At 43.2% G+C, this 20,182-nt stretch overlaps 1 protein-coding gene and 1 long non-coding RNA gene across 4 annotated transcripts in view; one reads left to right on the top strand and one right to left on the bottom strand.

Annotated features, from left to right (window-relative positions):
* Positions 1–19,366, top strand: part of OMA1 (OMA1 zinc metallopeptidase) — a 28,152-nt gene extending 8,786 nt beyond the window's left edge. For all 3 annotated transcript variants that reach the window (XM_019531516.1, XM_019531514.1, XM_019531515.1), the window contains 3 exons: positions 433–507; positions 8,121–8,270; positions 18,589–19,366. In XM_019531516.1, the coding sequence (XP_019387061.1) occupies positions 433–507; positions 8,121–8,270; positions 18,589–18,807 (444 nt within the window). In that variant the 3' untranslated portion in view covers positions 18,808–19,366. The remainder of the gene's footprint in view (positions 1–432; positions 508–8,120; positions 8,271–18,588) is intronic.
* LOC109307530 overlaps positions 1–20,182 on the bottom strand; it is a 107,611-nt gene that overhangs the window by 20,978 nt on the left and 66,451 nt on the right. The window lies entirely within an intron of this gene.

Raw genomic sequence — 20,182 nt, 5'->3', positions numbered from 1 at the left:
GTCTGGAACAGCCTGCCATCGGAGGTGGTTCAAGCACCTACATTGAACACCTTCAAGAGTAAATTGGATCTTGCTGGGATCCTATGACCCCAGCTGACTTCCTGCCCTTTGGCTGGACTCAATGATCTTCCGAGGTCCCTTTAAGACCAAAGCCTGACATTGATGCAAAGGGAAAGATTAGAGAGAAAGTCTCTTACTTTGTTTGTGATCAGCTTGTTTCACTCAGCAATGATTAGCATCTTTACTTTTAACTCCTCTTTTTAAAACTGACTGGAGTTAGATAGAGTTGCAGAATGCTCTGAGATTCACTGAAGGAAGCACTTTCACTCTTAGTCCTTAGCAGTGTTTATGTAAGTTGTCAAGTTATGATCACTTCATAAATAGGTGAAAGCAAGGGTTCTGAATTGAGGATCTGAAATATTTCTCTCACAGTTTATGTTTGATAGACCCTACAGCAGAACGCTGGAAGCTGAAGCTGACAGAGTGGGACTTCAGCTGGCAGCAAAGGTAAGAATTATGACTGCTTCTTGTTTTTAACAGTGAAATATCAATTTTTTTCTCTTTCTGTTTCCATTGTTATTTGAATAAGTTCTTTACAAATGATGCTTTATGCACAAGTACATTTTGGTTTTGCAGTCTTAGGATTCCTAACATTTTTGCCAGATGGGGTTTTCTTGAAATCAAGGGGAGAATAAAACGATCTTCTGGGAAATCCATAGCCATTTTACTAATAGTATGTCATAACTGGAATTTGTAAAATTGTGCCTTGTTAACTACAAAGAACACTTTCCACAGGTTTTAGTCCTAATAAGAGGAAAAGCTACTTGTTCTTAAACAAGTGAAAGCTAACTAGTGAATTGTCATGAATAAAATACATATAAATATATTTGCATGATATATATTTTAAAACTCCTGAGTCCTTTAATTTCTGATTATTCAACTAGCTTCCAACTTTTCTAAATGGTGTCAGTAAATTTATGAATTACTTTTGATATGCAAGTTGCTTCATATGTGCAATGGATGAGTGGCACCAAATGATGTGATTCTTCCTAACGTGACTTTCACCCTTGTTTGTATGCTATTTGTAGCTGTTTATTGTGTAATTATTGCACCAGTTCATCCTTTTATCCTTGAAAGATGTCATGACCAAATATAAATAAGAATTTAGGTGTGTTGGCGCTGAATATTGGAATACCTAAAGGTCAAAGTGGAGTTTATAAACCCAATTTGGGAACTTAAGTCCCATGTACTTTAAAATGGATGAGCTTGGTGCCTGGACTTGGATATTACAACACTCAGGTAGCTGATGGGGGGCAGGGGAGGAAGGAATGCCTAAACTAGCCCATAGGAAAGGCAAAGTGAGGGGTGTGCCAGAAATCACACTTCTTTCTGACTTTTGATTTGCAAAAATGTGGGTGTTCAGCAGTCCTGGGTGCCTAACCAAGTTAGGCAGAGTTCTGTGGATTGCTCTCTTAGATCTAGGTGTCTAATTTCTACCTAAATTTAATTTCAGATATCCAAATACCTTTTGTTTCTGGTCTTTACTTCATGCATTAAACAAACTAAGCAGGACCTCTTAGCTCTACCCAAGTATAGTGTTTGGCAGTTTTAGATAACTATGAGAACAGCACCACCTAGAGTTACTACTTCAGAATAAGGAAAATAAATTGGAATTATCATTGCTAGTATATATTTTGAAAACCTCTAAGGTTTAAGCACAAGTGGATAATCTAGGGTTGAAATAATTGCTTTTGATGGTTATTGTAAATCAGAAGCAAAGATCAAGGTGCCTTGTTGGTGTATTGGAAAAATGTCATGGGTAACTAACTTACCAGGGCAAAGCCCTGCTGCTTTCCAAGATCTGTTGTGACACTCCCAGATGCCAACACAAATGCTGATCCATGCTGTCTGCAGCAGCTGGAGGTATTAAAACTTTACAAATATTTTCCAAGATTAGCGTTAAGCTCAGAGGAAAAGAGATCGTCATGGTAAATGTAATGCAACTTTGTCGTCAAACCTGGGTGCTTGTTTACAAGTATGTAATTACTGGAGCTCAAAACAGGAGTTGGATTAGGCACTGGTTATGTCTAGAAACAGTCTCTTGTTTGCTGTATGTACTATTTAGGGCAAGTTACTTCAATGTCTGTGTATCTGTTTCCCCACCACTAAAAGAGGGTGGTAGGATTTTTTCCTTATTAACATTTCAAAAGGCATTTGCACTTCAATAGTGATTTTCTTCCAGAGATATCAAAGTACTGTACTGTATAAACCACACATATGACTCCATGAAATGATTTTTTTACTTAAGTAGCTTATCTTTTTACCTCAGCTCTTCCACTTGTGTTGCAACCTCTTACTCATCTGTATCAAGAATATTTTATGGTCTTAATCTCTGCGGAGTTGATTTCAGTTATTTATTTTCAAAAGAAATATACAGGAAAAAAAACTACACAACACTGCTTTCTTTCACACGGATGCAAAGTACATAGCAGAAAATATGCAGGTATATGGAGTCCGGAACAGGGGTTGGCAACCTATGGCTCATGGGCTGGATTTAGCCTGCCAAGTCATCTTTCTGCCCTGTGATACTGGCAGCGATCTAGTAATGGGAGAAGTAGTGACAGCAGTGGCTGCGTCTGTAGCACTGGTTCGCTGCTCCAGAAAGGTTTCTGACTTCTGATTGAGAACTTACATATTCAGTCTTATATCAATGTGTGTTTTGATTTGCAATATCACATGGCCTGCTATGCTTTAATTCCCATTGATATCAAGGGATAAGGGTACTTGCTTTCCAGCTGTATAAAGGATCAATTTTTGCCCTTGGCAAATTGCAAGTGATCATACCTTCTTAAACATGTAGCATTGTGTCTTACAGGAAAGCCATTGTGGGTAATTTTGAGATGTGTGTAATATATTTTAATACTAGTTTCTGGCTTTACAGTGACTCCTGAAAATGCTCTATGTAATGTGGAAGGGTGAGGGAAGTGGGGCAGTTACATATGAGCCAGCAAAGTAGTCAGGGTAAAAAACCCAACTGAAACAGTGTTTGCAAAATCTGTGCCGTAAGCAAAACAAATGTTTGGTGTCAAGGATTTAAGAGTCCCTTTTGAAACTTGCCCATGGCTTCCAGATTCCTGGGAAATTTGGTCTTTTCATACTTGTGTCAATACAACCTCTGGGCTGAACTCCCTCATACTTTGCATACTGTGCTATATATATAGATATATGCCCCCCTTCCTTCCCATATATTTTGCTTGTTATCTGCTGGATGCATTTTCTTTACTTTCCCTCCATCACTTACATAACACCAGTATAAAGGGACTGCTTGGCCTTATTCTTTACCCTTTCCTGCTCAGTATGTCTAGTCTGACTTGGTTTCCCTTGGTACCTCTGCTCATGTGACCAGGGCATCTTGTTGCTCTTATCCTTGTGCTGCCCAATGGATGGTGACAGCCCTCTGCAGACTGTTCGGTGTGTGGTGTGCTTGGCTTCCTGTAGTGATCCTTTCTGGAAGCAGAGAATGTTGTCCATGAAGAAGGGAGAAAGCAGTAAGAAGTTCAGAGTCCAGCCAGCTTTTTTAAGCAATGCTCTCAGAAGTCTCAAGTACCTTGAAGAGCTCTGCCAGCTCCCTTCCATCACCAGTTTCCTGCATTGATTGCAATCCATGATCCTTTGGTTTTCCTGAGGGTTCTGAATGTAGGAAGTGAGAACCTTTTAAACTAAAATAAGTGTATACAGCAGTGTTTTCCAACCAGTGTGCCGTGGAATTTTGCCAGGACAATGAGCTACAATAGGTATGAAGATCGGGGATGCCTTAACAGGTGTGCTGCAGAAAAGTTTTATTAATGTTAAGTATGCCTTGTGTTGGAAAAGGTTGAAAAACACTGGTATCCAGCATTCCTTTGTAGTACTTCGTATTGATGCTGGGACATACCCTTAACACTGCAGATAGAATTTAACTACAAATATTTTGCTAGTTAAGATGGATAATACTTTTGACTGAGGATCATCATTGCCATAAATGATTTTCATATCTCTGAGTGATCATCACACTGCAGGCCACTTAACACTTTTTTTAGAAACTTTTTAACATTGCATGTAAAGCCAATATTCCCAACAGGGTTTTTTTTTAAATTTTGATTGGGTGTGGTGGAGAACCAGTGGGGTGCTTGTCACCCTGGGGCTGTTAGAAGCTCCGTGGGAGCATGCTTGCAGAGAAGCAGGGAAAAGCCTTTTCCAGGAACCATTTTAAAGGGAGAAAGTGGGTGGCAGAACACATTGGGTGTCTGCCACTTTAAGAGCTGGCAGCACGTGTTGCCCCAGCTCTGATGAGCTGCCATTTTAGATCCAGGCCAGCAGAGCTGGAGGCAGCAGGTGCCTGATGCCATGTAAAGAACATCCCCCGGAGCTACTGCTCCCACAACAACTAGGAGGGAAGGGGAAGAGCTTATGGGGATGGCTTGGAGGCTCCTGGTCCTGGGCATGACTTGAAACTGCACCCTGGTGGGGAAGGGTGACCTGGTGGTGGCATAGGAACCCCCAGGAAATGCCAGGCCAGTTACCTCCCTGGTGAAAGGTGAGGAGGGATGCCTTAACCCCAGCCCCCACCTTTGGGTGGGCTATTTAACACCAGAGGCAGCAGAGGGCCAGGAACGCCCTGAGCCCATGTGGCACCTGAGCCTGTGTGGGGTCCAAGACCCCAGAGAGTGGATAGTGGGGCCAAGCATGGCTGCGACCACCTGAGCCTGGGTGGGGTATAAGACCCTGAACAGCAAGAATGGTGAGCCAGGCATGCCCTAGTGTGGCACCTGAGCCTGTGTGAGGTGCAAAACCCTGGAAAGTGGATAGTGGGGCTAGGCATGGCTGTAGCCACCTGAGCCCAGGTAGGGTACAGGACCCTGGAGAGCAAGAATGGTGGGTCAGGCATGCCGATGAGTGGCACCTTAGCCTGCAGGGGGGTGTTTGACCCCAGATCCCAGCATAGGGAACGGAGTATGTACCTCAGTGGAGGTGGGGTGCAGCGGGGCACCTGATAGGTTGCACCAGAGGAGCAGATGGGAGGCCATGGAGAGATGGGCAAGTCAACAGGGGCAGTAGTGTGGCCCTGAGAACACAGGGGCCTGAGATGAGGCCCTGTGAGGAAGAGACATGAAGTGGGCCTGGGGTGAGCAGGAGGCTTGAGGGTAGGTGCTGCTAACATGGGGGGCTGAGTTAAGTCCAGGTAAGCTTTCAGGTGCCTGAGGCCACAGGTGAGCTGGAGGCTGATTGGGTGGGCTGGCAAGTAAATAATGGGGCGAGTCAGAAGCCCGTGATTGCGAGCAGCTGAGTGAGTGACCTGGTGAGAGACCAAAGGCAGAGTCAGACCAGTGTTTTGTGAACCACCCAGTTGCTTGCTCAGATGAAGGCAAAGGGAGATGCCCAAGTTGTTGCACGCTTGCTGGCTGGGGAGTGTAGGGAAAGAAGCCTGAGGACCCTCCGGGTGAGGGCAGGGCGAGTGTGGCTCCGGGGAAAAGGCGAGGCAGTACGAGTGTGGCCCCGCAAGGGGCAGTATGAGAGAGACCGTGCGAGAGGCAGTGGAGCGGGAGGCTTCAGAGAGAGGAAGGTGGTATGAGTGTGGCCCATAATAAGGTAGAATGTGAGAGGCCTAACACTGGTGAGTTGGGCCCAGCCTCGGGCTGGGGCACAGAACAGCTGTTAGAAACATCTGTGAGGCTTGGGATGCAGTACAGGGGTGGTTGGAGCTGCATACATGGGCCTAAGAGAACAGGGCATTGAAAGGGCAGCCTCCCATCTAATTAAGACGCTAATCATTTAACAACAAGGCATGACAGGTGAGAGAGGTGGGCAGCATGCCCAGAGGCAGCTGGGGGAGTAGTATTGTGGCTTGTCGGGGAGTTCCCATGTTGCCACATTGGGTGTTTTTACAATTTTAAAAATTGTGACTTTTTTTGGTCATGTTTCTTCATAGAGCATGTCTCAGAATCCTGCTTTCATCCTTTCTGTGTTTTTTTTCTTGTTATCACAGTGCTGTGTAAAGTAGAATTGGGTAGTAAATGATTTCTTTTAGATTCTGTGAAAATATCTAAACAATATCTCACATTCTACCTTATCTCAGTGCGTAGGGCTAGGTGGGGGTGACATACAGCACCAGGACTCAATTCTAGTATATGGAACGTGATCCTGACACACAGGGGCAGTGGTGCCTGCCACTCAAAGGGCGTGTGCAGGCAGCTGGCAGGTGGCTTCACTCCCCAGTTAGGAGTCACATGGCTAACAGGAGACTGCCTGATTGGGAAAGAGGGCTGAGCTACTGACCGTAAGATCAGGCTAGAGCAGTAAAGCCAAGCAGCAGTTGCTGTAGGCAGCCGGAGGCAGAACATCGCCCAGTTGGAGCTGCTGCTCAGGAACATCCGGAGGACAGGGTGTGGCAACTATGGGAATGGCAGGAGGTTTATGGTCCTGAGCATGACCTAAAACTACACCCTGCTGGGGTTAGATGGTGTGGTGGTGCTCCTTGTGGCAGGACAGCTTCTGGGAAATGCCACACCTGTGCCTTCCTAGTGAAGGGCGAATATGGGGTGTCAGAAAGCCTTAGCCCTCTCTGCCTTGCAGGTTACCTCATGGAGGGGAAGGGCTAGGGGAGGACACCCTGAGAGAAAAGCACAACCACCCAGACCCCCTCTGGGATGTCTGTGGCAGAGGCCTAGGCCCACCATGAGGGGCCTGAGCCAGGGTTCAGTTAAGTCGACAAGCACCTGAAGCCCAAGGGGATGTAATGCCCCAAAGGTCCAGGTATGTCAACAGATGTTTGAGGCCTGCACAGCCATAGGCTGAGTTAGGGGGGCCCAGGTAAGTTATCAGACACCTGAGGCCCAGAGACCTCAACAAGGGGGCACAGTAGAGTTATAGGGGCCTGATGTCAGTGAAGAGTAGGGCATGAAGACGGCCTGAAGTGCTTCACATAAGCTGTCTGGAGTAATGGCCGCCAGCAGCAGTGGAGAGTAGGGCCTAAGACAGTGTGAAGGGCTGCACAAGATGCTATCTAGGCTGGCCATGCCCAGCAGTGCTGTAGAGTAGGGTCTGAAGACGGTCTAAAGGTCTGCACAGAAGCTGACCGATATAGTTAGAATAGGGGGCCTCAGTGAAGGGCTGAGGAGTTAAAGGCCCAGGTGTGTCCAAAGAGGCTTGAGGCCTAGTTTGGACCACTCTGGCCTAACAAAGGGGCCAGGGTAGTAGTGGAAAATTTGCATGCCATCTGTGAGGCATGGGACATGGTACAAGGGGAAGTTCGGAGCTGCGTAATATGTCCTTGGCATTGGGCTTTAAAATGGGCAGCCTTCTGCTTTAAAAACAAACAACTTATTGTTTACATCAAGGCATGGCAGGAAAGTGTAGGCGGGAGGTGTGTTGGCTTGGTGCCTGGCCCTGCTAGTTACCCTTTTATGAATGAGTGTAGTTATGCTGAATATGGCAGGTCATCCAGACTCCAGAGTTGCTCCTATGCCACAGATGCTAGAATAGCAGTAGATCCTAAACTGCATGCCAAAAAATTGGATATTATATCCTGTCTTTGTTTTTCCTCCCTTCCAAAAATTCTTTTCAGTCTTTTCCAGTGCAGGTTCTGGTGGTTGGGAGTAGGGAGACTGGGTTTAATTTGTTCGTCTCGGGTTCTACGCATAGTTGTTGTTAATAAATCACATCTTTCAGCTGCTTATGGTAGTCTGAAACTAAAGAATTATTCAATTACCTTTTGATTAACCATTTGTGTGCCTAGTTAAGTATCAAGCCTTTTCTTTAATTCAGGTGTAATTTTATTGAAGTCAGCGCAGATACAGGGAGGGATGTGAGGAGTATCAGGCCCAGAAGTGAATGAGTGACTTTATCTTAGCTGCAACACCCATTTCCTGTAGCTGCATCAGGGCTAAATCTGGCACTGCATACGACCTGTCATTCCTGTTGGTGCGTCTTCTTTGCATTACTTTATTAAGGTAATATACAATTTATAAAGAGTTTAACAAGTGTCTTTTGTTTGACAGAAGCCTTGAAGAAGTTTAAATTAAAAATTTAGGCTGTGGTTCTGACATGCATCACTGTTTCTCTTTCCTGTCTTACTTTTTAAGGCTTGTGTGGACGTAAGAGCAAGCAGTGTATTTTGGCAGCAGATGGAATTAGCAGAAAGCATTCAAGGGCAGCCTAAATTACCAGAATGGCTCTCCACGCACCCTTCTCATGAAAACAGAGCTGAACACTTAGACCGGCTTATTCCAGAGGTAAGCAGAGATTGCAACTTTTTTCTACAGAAGGCTGCTATAGTTTAGTGTTGATTCATGAGCTAATTTTTAGTATTGCATTTATCTTGCTCTCTATCTTAGCAAAAAACTTTCCTTTTTAAAATACCAACCTGCTCAGAGCCTCTATTAGGTGAAGAGAAATTAAACCAGTATAGGTAAATTGTAATTATTCTCTGGACTTCCTAGCTTTTCCCATTTAACCAGTATAGGTAACATGTAGTTATTCTCTGGACTTCCTAGATTTTGATTAAGATATAAGATTTTTAATTTGTTAATTGCATTCTTTTTAATCAATACTGGCTTGATAAAGTAACACTGATCTTCTGTGACCATTACCCCTGTTCTGCAAACCAGAATTGGCATTGGGACCCTAAATTATTTTCTCTTTGCTTCCTGGCCCACTTGCCTTAGGTTATCATGCCATGCCTTCTTGCTTTCTCTTACTGATGTGGTACTGAACGTATCTTGAAGAGCTTTCCTTCAGAAGGATATCAGATTCCCCAGTAGAAAGTTTCTTAATAGTCCTAGTAATTATGGGCCTCTGTAGATTTTGTAGGCTGCTTTTATCTTTTCATTTCTCTGGCTGTTCCATTGCACGAGAGAGCAAATTCTACCTGACTAATGAAAGGGAGCTAATTCACACAACTGCCTGTCCATCTGCAGCCTTGTCTTTTGTTCTTTCTTTCAAATGCCCACTTAAGAATGCCAAATGAGTAACTGGGAATCTTTAATTTGCTCAGTTCCCTATTGGTAGCCGAAGCAAAAATCAAACACTATACAAGAAGTGGCTTTATACTTGAAAACAGTTCTGATTTCATTGGTGTTGGTTTGTATACCTTTCTTAAACGTGATACTTCAGCTATGGAAATGTATCATGGATGATCATATAGGTCAGACTTTCTTTTTATAAAAGAAATAAATGCTGTGGCTGTCTGTTGTGACCCTTATGTGACCCTTATGTGCAGCAGCACATCTATTCTTTTTTTCGAACGCAGTAAGCTTCATTTTGAAACATCCCTCTTCATTCCAAAACATGTGGCTGCTGCCTGTATTTTTTTTTAATCCTTGTCAACTACCAAGTATGGCCTTTCCTGATTCCATGCTGGAATGATTGATTGGATGGGGATTTACTGGCATGGGAAATATGAAAAATATAGAGATTCCGTATTACTTCCTGTGACAGAAAAGACTCTCAAGGATCCTCTGATTGGAGGGAGTGTAGTAAATCCTTTAAATGTTGGCGTAAGTCAAAAGAGAGATTGAAGTAGACTGAAGAATGTCTAGACTCTTTCTTTTCAAAATACCTCACTCCTAAAACCATCCACTTCAAATAGATCCTTCTGTGATTTTTTTTTTTTAAAGCTGTGAATGTTATGAATGTTGAAAAAAATCCATTAGCGTACCTGAAATGGAACATGGTGATTGTTTTAGAGCCATCCTTGTAGTTGGATCTAACCTACAGGTGAAGAATCAGACTTATGAGGAGAGGTTGAGGGAACTGGGCTTATTTAGACTGAGGGGGGTATTAATGGCAGCCTTCAGCTACCTGAAGGGTGTTTGCAAAGAGGATGGAGCTGGACCTTTCTCAGTGGTGGCAGATGAGACCATTGTTCCTTGTTCTGTCAGGTTGCAACAAGGGAAGTTTAGGTTGGATATTAGGAAAATCCTCTTTCACTAGGAGGATAGTAAAGCACTGGAATGGGCTACCCAGAAAGGTTGTGGAATCCCCATCCTTGGAGGTTTTTAAGACCTGGCTAGACAAAGTCTTGGCTGGGATGATTTAATTAGGGATGGTCCTGCTTTGAACATGGGGCTGGATTAGATAACCTTCTGAGGTCCCTTCCAACCCTAATTTTCTGTGATTCTGATTTCTATTCTTCTGATTCTTGACCCCCTTTTTTTTTTGTACAGGGTTTCTAGGGTAATAGTATTGCTTTATCTGAGGTAGGATGCAGAATCTAAGAGCAAAAAGAAGTGACCTTATGCCTTAAAACAGTGTGGACATTTACCCTGTTAGCCATGCTAGATCTCTTGTACCTTACCAAGTTGAGCAACCCTTTTTTTTTCTACACTCCAGTCCTTTGCAAGAGCAGTCATTAGGCAGGTGGAGTGGGAAAGGCCTTGCAGTCTTCTTCCCCATGATATTTGAAGAAGCGGAACAAAGGCTTTATTTTATTTTCCCTTTCAAATGTCTTTGGAGTAGGGTACAAGCTGCATTCTCCCCAAAGTGAGTTCAGTGGAGAAGTGCAACTGATACCTCCACAGGTACAGAGAGTTATGGGAAGAGACACGGGAGAGGACTGATGGGGTATGTCTGCATGGCATAATGCAGTACTGTGTACCTCTGAACAAGCTAGCTCTAGTCTTGGAAGTAGTTTATCTTTATAGCCAAGGCAGTATCCTGCTTTTCAGCTGGAGAGATTAGCCCAAATGCAACATCTTGCTAACACAGGTACAGGTTTACCTTGCTTTTTGCTGTACATGTGTTCCTGGAAAACAGTGCATAACTCAAATTTGCATAAAGGGAACCCACTTTACAATGTAACAAATAGGGATACGTTCCAAGACCTCTACTGTACTGACCCCTGAGACCCATTTCTACCACTTTTCCAAGACAATTTTTGTACTCGCCAACAGGTCATACAAGCACAGGGCACTATCATAATGGGGATGGCAACTACAGAAACATATGTCACAGACAATAAGTGAGGAGCACAGATCCACACAGGAAACTATATTTTGGTGTGCATCACTCCCACAATGCACCGCACAAAGCAGCTGACTCTGGGCTTCCACCACACCGATTGCACAAGAGTAAATTTACTTCGCATATACCACATTTTTGGAATAAAAAGGGTCATCATGTAAGAGTGAATTTGCACATACTGAACCTGCATAAAGCGAGGGAAACCTGTATTCTGTTTCTAATATACATAGACTAGCTTGGTCAGGCCTAGCTTGGACATCTCTACATGGCAGCGTGTGGTGATGAGTGGTGACATGCTGCCACAGATCTGTGTTTTCTCTGTGTTGGCCAGTTATCAAGGCTGGAAGTCCTATAGCACCATTGTCACTTAACAGCAACAGCTTGTTTTAGCATCTTAATGTTATGGTTTCCTCAGGAGAGCACATTCATCAAACGTTAGGGTTCATCTGTTATACAGGGAGGGAGTAAGCAATAAAAGGTTTTTTTGAAAGTTCCCTGGAATATGTCGTTTTTTTTTTTTTTTTTTGAACAAGCACACCCAAGTAGCCATGCTTTGCAATGCAGTTTCCTCTTGGGACCTCTCTGACACAGCTCTGAATGAGTCAGCTTGAGCACCAAGCGGTATAGCTGCATTAGTGTGGTGTTCGGCCTAGGCTGATTAGTCCTGCTGTGAGGCTAATTAGGGGTGCACCGATAAAGATTTTCTTGGCTGATTAACTATAGCTGATTATTAACCAGCCATATTGGCTGATGCTGATCCTATAGCTGATTTTACAGAAATTCAGCCTGGCAGCTTGGAGCGCAGCACCCGGCCAGTAAGTTTGTGGTGGGGAAGGGGCATGGAAGGGGCCAGCTTGAGGTCCCCATGGTGAGGGAGGGAGTGGGTCAGGGACAGGTGCTGCCCAGCCAGGACAGTGAATGTGAGCCTGGGAGTGGGCCAGACCCATGGGCGGCTCGTCTGGGGGTTGTGGGGAAGGGGGGCGTGTACCACTTGGGAAGGCATGCACCCCCAGATTTGTGTACTAGGTGAGGGTGGGCTTCTTACTGTGGGCTCAGGGCCAGGGGCTATATCAGCCTCTTTTTAGTGGGCGAGGGGGGGAAGGAGATGGGCCAGGGCAGGCGGCACTGGGGGGCTTTGGGGGCTATAGCCACCCCTCCGAGCCCAGCCCCAACCCAGCCCCTCCTTCCGTGAAGAGGCTGGTGCAGCCCCTGGCCACGAGCCCACAGAGGGCAGCCCACTCTTGCCTTGCGCACAGATCTGGGGGCAAATGCCACCATGCCTCCCACAGGGGTACATACAGCAGCAGGGAGCCACCCCGGAGGAGCTGCCTGTGGATCCGTCCAACTCCCAGGGTTGCATTCACCTGCTCCACTCCCTCCCTCACCGTGGGGACCTTGATCTGCTGCTTCCCCCCACAGAGTTACTAGCAGGAGCCTGCTCCCCAAGCTGCAGGGCTGCATTCTGGGCCACGTGTGTGAGCGTGGCTGCATGCATCGTGGTATAATTATCAGTGACATTATGAGCTACACTGGCCAAAAAATGCCAATTGCCGATAATTTTAATGTTCCTTTTATTGGTGCCGATCCAGTATGCCATTGATATATCAGTGCACCTGTACTAATTATCCCAGGTAGAGTACCATGCTCATGTGATAGTACTGCTTCTGGTACTGAAGTAGCTTGGGCATCTCAGTGTACTCAGTATATTTTGTGGTGTTGGTATATTCTTGAAGGAGTTTCTCTCTCTCAAGACTGGAGAATCTGTGCTGTTTGCAACTAGCTCAAATGATTTTGTGATTTTTGTGACATAATTAAATAACTGTTATTGCAAACCAGCTTCATACAGATTGACAGGAGAAGCCATTAGAAATACATTTTTCTGTTTGTTCTTGTTTTTAAATCCCTGGATAACTTCATGATAAAACTTGTCTATTTCTAATTAAATAAAAATAAGTTACTGGCAGTATGTAACCTAGACATTAATATAAATTGTTCTGGTAACTAGAATGCTCATGTGGAAAATTGGAGAATATAGACATACATCAACCTTTTTCTATTTAAAGATGTAACCATTTCAAAATACCCCTATATGATGCCATGATACAGCTATTTTAATGCAAATGTATTTTAATTTGCCTTTGAGCAAAACAAGATGAATTTATTATAGCTGTTTAATACTATGGTGAGTGGGGAGTCAAGAGCAGCAGAGAACTAGTACTGTAACCCACCTGGAGAATTGCACATCATGTGTAAAACTGATGCTGAAATATTCAGCCATCTACAAATTACAACATGTATTTTGTTTGCTATTTAGTTTGAGTTCTCCACCGAACAAAACTGAAAGGTTAATTTCTGCAATATAAGTTTGTGCCCTGTGCTTCAGTGACAGTCTTTCCTAAACACATTATACTTCTCATTTACTGTTTGGTAAAATGCTTTGCCTTACTGCACACAGCCCTTGAATATAGAGCAGTCTCCTTGAAAGATGTATAATTCTGTGCAAGTTCTCTCCTCCCTCTTTCCTCAGTCTTGTGAGTGGTTAGACTGCAAAAGTGTGAACCACTCTTTTAAATTTGTAATTTTACAGCATTCTCATTTATAGCAAACAGATCAGTTGGACATGACGGTAAACCTCAGGTACTGCACTAGAAAATAGATACAGGATCTGTGTTTATGCTGTGCAAACACTACTTATTCTCCAGAATTTCACTTTGTCTGAGACATGAAGAAAAAGCGAATATTTTACTAGGTGGTATAATTGAATTGGCCTCTGAGTTGCATGAAGGTAACAATCTTGACAGTAACATTTTCTAAAGCAGAGAAAAAAAGATAAGTACTTAGTCCTGGCACATATATATATGATGAGTGTCTACTTCAGGTCCAGAACAAATGGGTTGTTACAAAAGTGCTATTTTGGGAGAAATGAGTTTTAGAAAACATGTTAGAGAAAAGGTGATTTTTTCCCCTCTTTGAAATGTTGTATTATCTGATTGCTGGTCAAAAGCTTTCAATCTATCATGATAATGTTAGAGCAGCTCTGACATGTCTTTTACTGCAGCTTTCCTTTTAAAGGTGGCTTTAATGTTCACAGCGCTATGTAATCTAAGTGTATTGATATGTAACCTAGTTATTGAGAGAGATGACCTACATGAGAGTAGTGGACTGACTATTATATGTCTATAAGCATTCAAGCAGGACTGTCACCAAGAAGACCACGGTCCCAGACAAGCCGCATATCCCTTGCGCCCCACCAGCTTTGAGGAGTTTACAGTTTTTTCCCAGCAAATTACAAGCCTTGTTCTGCCAAGGGCAGGAACTAAGAAGTTAAAGGGCTGTAAACAATTAAAACGACTGCATTCAGGAATGAGTTGGGAGTGATTAAAAGGATTAAGCATGTTTTAAAGGATTTTTCCCCCCTCAGGGTGGGAGAGAGACATGGTTTGTGAGCAAAGGGAACAGACTATGCCAGGTGGACTACAGGGATTTTGGGATGCAGAGGTTTGAGAATCTGGAGTCTACCTTGATGCATTTGAAGAAGATAGATATATAGTAATCTAAACATCCAGGACATTTTTTATTATTTTAAGATTAGTCTTTCTTGTCATTTTCTTGTTTTGGTGTAAGGTATGTTTTTTAATAAGTGGTACCACTGACATCACTGTGGAGGAAATGGAATCGTAGAAACACTGGACTGGGAGGAACCCGAAGAAATCATCTAATTCTTCCCCCTGCACAGAGATAGGATAAGTAAGGCTAGAATAGTTCTAACAATGGCATCTTTAGCTTATTTTTTAAAAGCCTTCAATGAAGGAGATTCCCCAACATTATTGGGTAGGTCTGTGTTAGTGTTTAACTGCCTTGTAGTTAGCGAATATTTTCTGGTAACTTGCAAAAGAAGATTTAGGTTGGATATTTATCCTTTCCTTAGTAGACATGGAAGACAATTGATCAGTGTCATTTTTATAGTAGTTTCCCCCCCTTCCAAATGTAAAGACTATTATCATGTGCCCCCAAGTCTTCTCTTTTATACACAAAACCCAGGTCCTTCAGCCTGTCATCACAGGTCTGGTTTCTGACCTCTTATTTTTGTTGCTGTCTCCTGACCTCTTACCAGTTTGCAGACTGGATGTGTTAGGCAAACTTTCACCAGCCTCCACCAGAGCAGAACAGTTGCATGTTTTACATGTTGCTCTGTGTTAAGATGTCCCAGAATGATAATTGTGGTTTTTTTGCCAGAACATCACATTATTGACTCAGAATCAGTTTGCCGTCTGATGTAACCCACAAATTCTTTTCTGCAGTACTGTAGCTCAACCAGTTATTTCCACTTCTGTGTCAGTGCATTTGACTTATTTTTCCTTAGCGCTATACTTTACATCATCTTTGACTTTGATTGTTCATTTTTTGACCATTTCTTTAATTTATCCAGATAAAAACTCTTCCCCAATGCTAGCAATCCCCTTTCACCTAGTGTTATCCACAGATGTTGTGTCCTTTTTACTCCATCATTCAAGTCTTTAGTAAAAATATTGAATAAATCCAAGCCTCTGATGGAACCTGCTTGAAATGCTGTCCTCTTAACAGTGAACTATTGAGAAAGATCTCTTTGAGAGTACTTGCCAACCAGTTGTGATTTCATCCAGATCACATTTTCTGAGTTTGCTTATAAGAATGTGAGATGATGTCAAAAGCCTGACTAAGGTCAAGATACCATATCTATTGCTTCCCCATATCCACTAGGCCAGTTAGCTTGTCAGAAAAGAAAATTGGATTGGTTTGACATGATTTATTCTTGTCAGGTCCGTGTTGTGTTTTTATCACCGTATTATCCTCTCAGTGCTTATAAATTGATTGTTTAATAACTGTTTCTCCTACTTTTCTGGGTATCAGAGTCAAGCAGACTGGTTTTTAATTCCCTGGCTTCTCCTTTTTAAAAATAGGTACCACATTTCCCCTTCTCTAGTCCTCTGAGATTTCTCCCATCATCTATGAGGTCTTGCAGATACTTTCTTATGGTCCAGAGATGGCTGTGGCTTTTTTCTTAAGTGTTCTGGGTGAATTTCATTGGGTTTTGCTGATTTCCAAGTGGCTCACTTAGCTAATCTGCTCCTTCCCTGTACTGACCAGTGTTTTTGTCCCTTGTTAAAATTGTGTTGGGGATTTAGTCACAATTTACCTTTTTTTTTCTGAACGCGCAAGCAAAGAAGGAGCTGAATACTTCAGTCTCCTGTGTTGTCCATTGTATTTGCTTTCCTTCCTCTTTAAGTAATGGGTCTGTACTTTCCCTGGTCTTGGAACTGTTTCTGCCAATTAGCCTTTCTGATTTTTATCCTTAAGGTCATGCTTTTCCTTTTTTATCTTCAGAGTTTTGGGGTTGGGACATGTCAAACTGCTGAGGTACTCACATTTGGTACAGAGGACTGCAATCCATGACCTGGTCTGAGAACAGTAGAATCATGCAATCCTGTCCCGAAGGCAGTGTTGGCTTGGGGCCTGGAAGTGGTGAACTTGAAATGACCAGGAAGGATCAGAGGTGGAATTACATATGGCTAAAAATTATGCTGTGACCAGGGCCTGCACGCACCCCTCTGCCACAGTGACCATCTATAACTGACTGAGAGGAGGAGGGTGAGGTGCCAAGCAGCTGCACAGACAGTTGTGCTCCAGCCAGCGCTGCTGTATGCGACTAAGGTTGAACCGATTTACAAGCCAGATTCGTAGATCTCGCATTAGTCAGCAAGTACAGTTAAGTCTATGCCTATGGCAATACGAAATACCAACTGATCTTCATTTGGAATGGCTTCTCTTTTGAAGTGCAGTGCAGTACTCTTGTCTTAATATTAGCCTCTGAAAGGTGGTAGCAATATGCCTGCAATCCCCAGGCACATTCACGTATTCCGATAAGTCTGTAACCTGGTTCTTTCTGGGGTCTTTGGCTTTAGTAATTGCTTCTCAGTCATTTATTCTGGCTAAGATCATTCTTTCCAGTCTGTGAAACATATTTTTTATGTGATACTGGTAAGCTGTATGAATTTCATTGGGAACAGCTATATGTTGTCCTCTCGTGTAAACTGATGTGGTTGGTTGTTGGAGACTTGAGTTTTCTAAGTAGCCCTGAGTTGCTGGATTTGTACCTTCAGTATCGCACTCAACTTCAGGTTGGGGGGAATGACTGCATCAGGATGTTATATCTACAGTAACTTGTATTCTTTGTGGAAGGCTTTTTAAACAGGTGTGACTGGCACAAAACACCTGTGCCAAGGTGGGGACTGGGAGAAGTGCCAGGGGCACAGGTGCAGGCAAAACCACCCTGTTCTTCAGGTCAGATTCAGTGACTTCATGGGCTGGATCTGGCCTGTGGGTCATATGTTGCTGACTCCTGTTCTCTGTATAGTAAGGAAGTAGAGGTCTTCACCTCCACTTGGTGAAAACATTATCCCTGAGATACTGCATGGACTTCTAATGTCGTGAACTCCAGTATTTCAGATAGACAAGCCCAGGAAAGTAAGATAGGCATTGTGTAGCTAGAAGACTGGAGATTTAAATTGTTATATTAGTTTAAAGGGTTATATTGTCCTTTCCAAGTTATAACCTAAATTTTTATATATATTTTTCTTGCCATGAATAACACTGACTGACAGTGATGCAGGCTTGCAGCAGCTTATGTTCTGCAGGGGAACAAGAGAACGCCCTTGGGTCTGTCATTACAAATGTCAGTTTAGAAATTAAATGGTTACTGAAGCAGTGGGATACGTACAGTGAAATTTGGTGAATATTTGGATTATCATCTTGCAAAACAACCAGTATCAAACGGCTGTTTTTATTCATAATTTGACTTGACTTTTTTTCTAACCAAGAGAAATATATGTGCCCTGAACCCAGAACTCTGCTTGTGGTGAATCAGCTTGTGTCAATGAGAAAACACTTCTCATGTCACTGGAGCTTGTCTGTTTCCAAAGGCCTGCGGCTGCCATTAAATCCTGTTTGGTTTTTTAGGTTTAGAGAACTTGCGTTCCTTTACTGAAATGAAAGGATTTTTGGTAAGGGGGAAAAATGGTTGCAGAATCTCTTTGTAGAGAAAAATATTAAACTATACTCCTCTTCCTTTTTTAAAAACTGGAGTAGTGCTCTGTTCATGGTAGTTTTTTTGAAGGATCTGAATTTTTTTTTTAAAGCAGTAAACCCTTCCCTGCAGATGCTTGGGAAACTCCTAATTCATCCCTCACTCACTTATAGTAGGGCCTGCATACCTACTGATTTAGGAAGATGGTGGAGGAGCACAAACTGTTATAGCAATGTGCAGTCCACAGTGCAGTCTTGGTCTGTTGCATAGATCAACTATAAGTGAGTGTTTCTTCCCTTCCCTTCCCTTTCTAAAGAGCAGCACTGAATTCCTTGATGAAGCACATCTCTAAAGCCATCCTGCACTGCTGGTATGAACCACTTTTGTCTGTCATTTCTCCCTAATGCAGCACCTAATGGTTAGAGTTACAGCCGTAAGTCAGGACAGTTCTGAGAATTACCAAATTTTCTTTGCCTACAATGCTACTTGAGTTTGATTTGGTGTTTTTTTTTTTTCTGTTTTCACAGGCTCTTAAACTGAGAGAGAGCTGCAAATGCCCCACTCTTTCTGGACCAGATCCTCGCCTCATTTTTAGACTTAACATGCAGCATCTTTTGGAAGCATCTAAAGAGCAAAAAAGCCAAAATGCTACCAAGCAAGATCTAACAAAGGTGAAAGTGGAGTTTCCTTCCACTCAGAAGCTGGAAAATATTCCAGTAGGTTTTGCAGTTAAACCCACAGATTGAAAGGAAAACTATTCATCTGAGAAACTTGTAAAATTTGCCATCCCAGCTTTTCCTGTAAGACTTTGGGATAATAAAATAGTCAGGACAGCTACATCAAATTTGTGCCTATGTGGTGTCAAAACTCCTATGAGGCAAATTGTCTCTGAGTCGCAAAGGAGACCTGCTGGCCAGTATTCTTTGTCTCCAGCCTTCGGGGGATCTCCTGCTCCGTGCAGTGAGAAACTTTGGCCACACAGGGAGAGCCGTGTATTGAAGTAGAGAGACGTCTATTCATCATGGGATGCTAAAAATAAATAATTTCACTGAGGAAAAACAATCTCCGTACAATCGAGTCACACAGTATAATTTTCAGCTTTGTCAGGCTCACCTTGATCAGAGGACAGATAAACCAGAAGGCTCTCTAAAGGAGAGTAAGTAATACAGTCTTCATCACTTAAGTTGCCTGTTTTAGCATGCTGTAATTTGGGTTAGATCCTCCTGGCTTCATTTAAAAAATAATATGAGAACTCACTGCCTGTTCCATATATAAAATGTTTTTTAAAATACTAAGCTGAGAAGCTGGACACAGCCACCTAATTGGATGGTTTTCTGCAGGATGTCTCCTTTTTCAGTGCATTTTAGAATATGAGTTGATTCAGCATTCAAAGCAAACTTGTGCAGGCTTGTCTTTTAAAAGTGAAATGAAGAAATATATGAAAGAATCTTAAAAAATCTGTGTTTAAAAACTGGGACTTGTGGGACTGGGATAGTTTTTGCAACCACACTGTGCAACCACAGTGCCTTTTTAAAACATCAAGATGCCTCTCAAGTCAGATTTGCTTCTGTGTCTGCTGGTTTAGACATACCAGCACCTGACTATTCTGCAATGCATTACCACTTCATAATGCATTAGGTAGTCAATGGATACAAGAAGACTACCACGCTATAGAGCTGCAGATGCTGCACCTAATGGTAACAGGTAATTTTTTTTTTTCCCCACTGTGGGGCCTTAGTTGGAGTCCATCAAGTAGAGAAGGAATTTTAAGGAGATATTTTCAAAATGGAGCTTGGAAAGATGCATGAAACTATGCCCTTTTCCCATTTTCGGTCTGCTTTTCTGATTGAAGGGTTTAGTGTGACCACTCCATTGGCACAACTGGTTAGTGATTGCTAGTGCTAAGTTTGACCGAGGAGCTGCTTAATGAAACTTCTCTGGGAAAAATACGCTCCCAGTGCTGCCACGTCTGTATCCTGCCCTTCTGGCCGCACCAGCTGGCAAGCGGCAGCAGGGCAGAGCCCCACTCCCAGTGCTGATGTGGGTGTGGCAGTGCTGGGACAGGGGCTATACCATGCTGCCACCTGGAGCGAGCTGTGCCTGCATTGCACTCCCCGCCTC

The sequence above is a fragment of the Crocodylus porosus genome, unplaced genomic scaffold (genome assembly GCF_001723895.1).
Source record: "Crocodylus porosus isolate Cpor-Errol unplaced genomic scaffold, CroPor_comp1, whole genome shotgun sequence".
Lineage (NCBI taxonomy): Eukaryota > Metazoa > Chordata > Crocodylia > Crocodylidae > Crocodylus > Crocodylus porosus.
The sequence above is the reverse complement of the archived record's forward strand: the minus strand, read 5'-3'. Positions and strand labels throughout refer to the sequence as shown.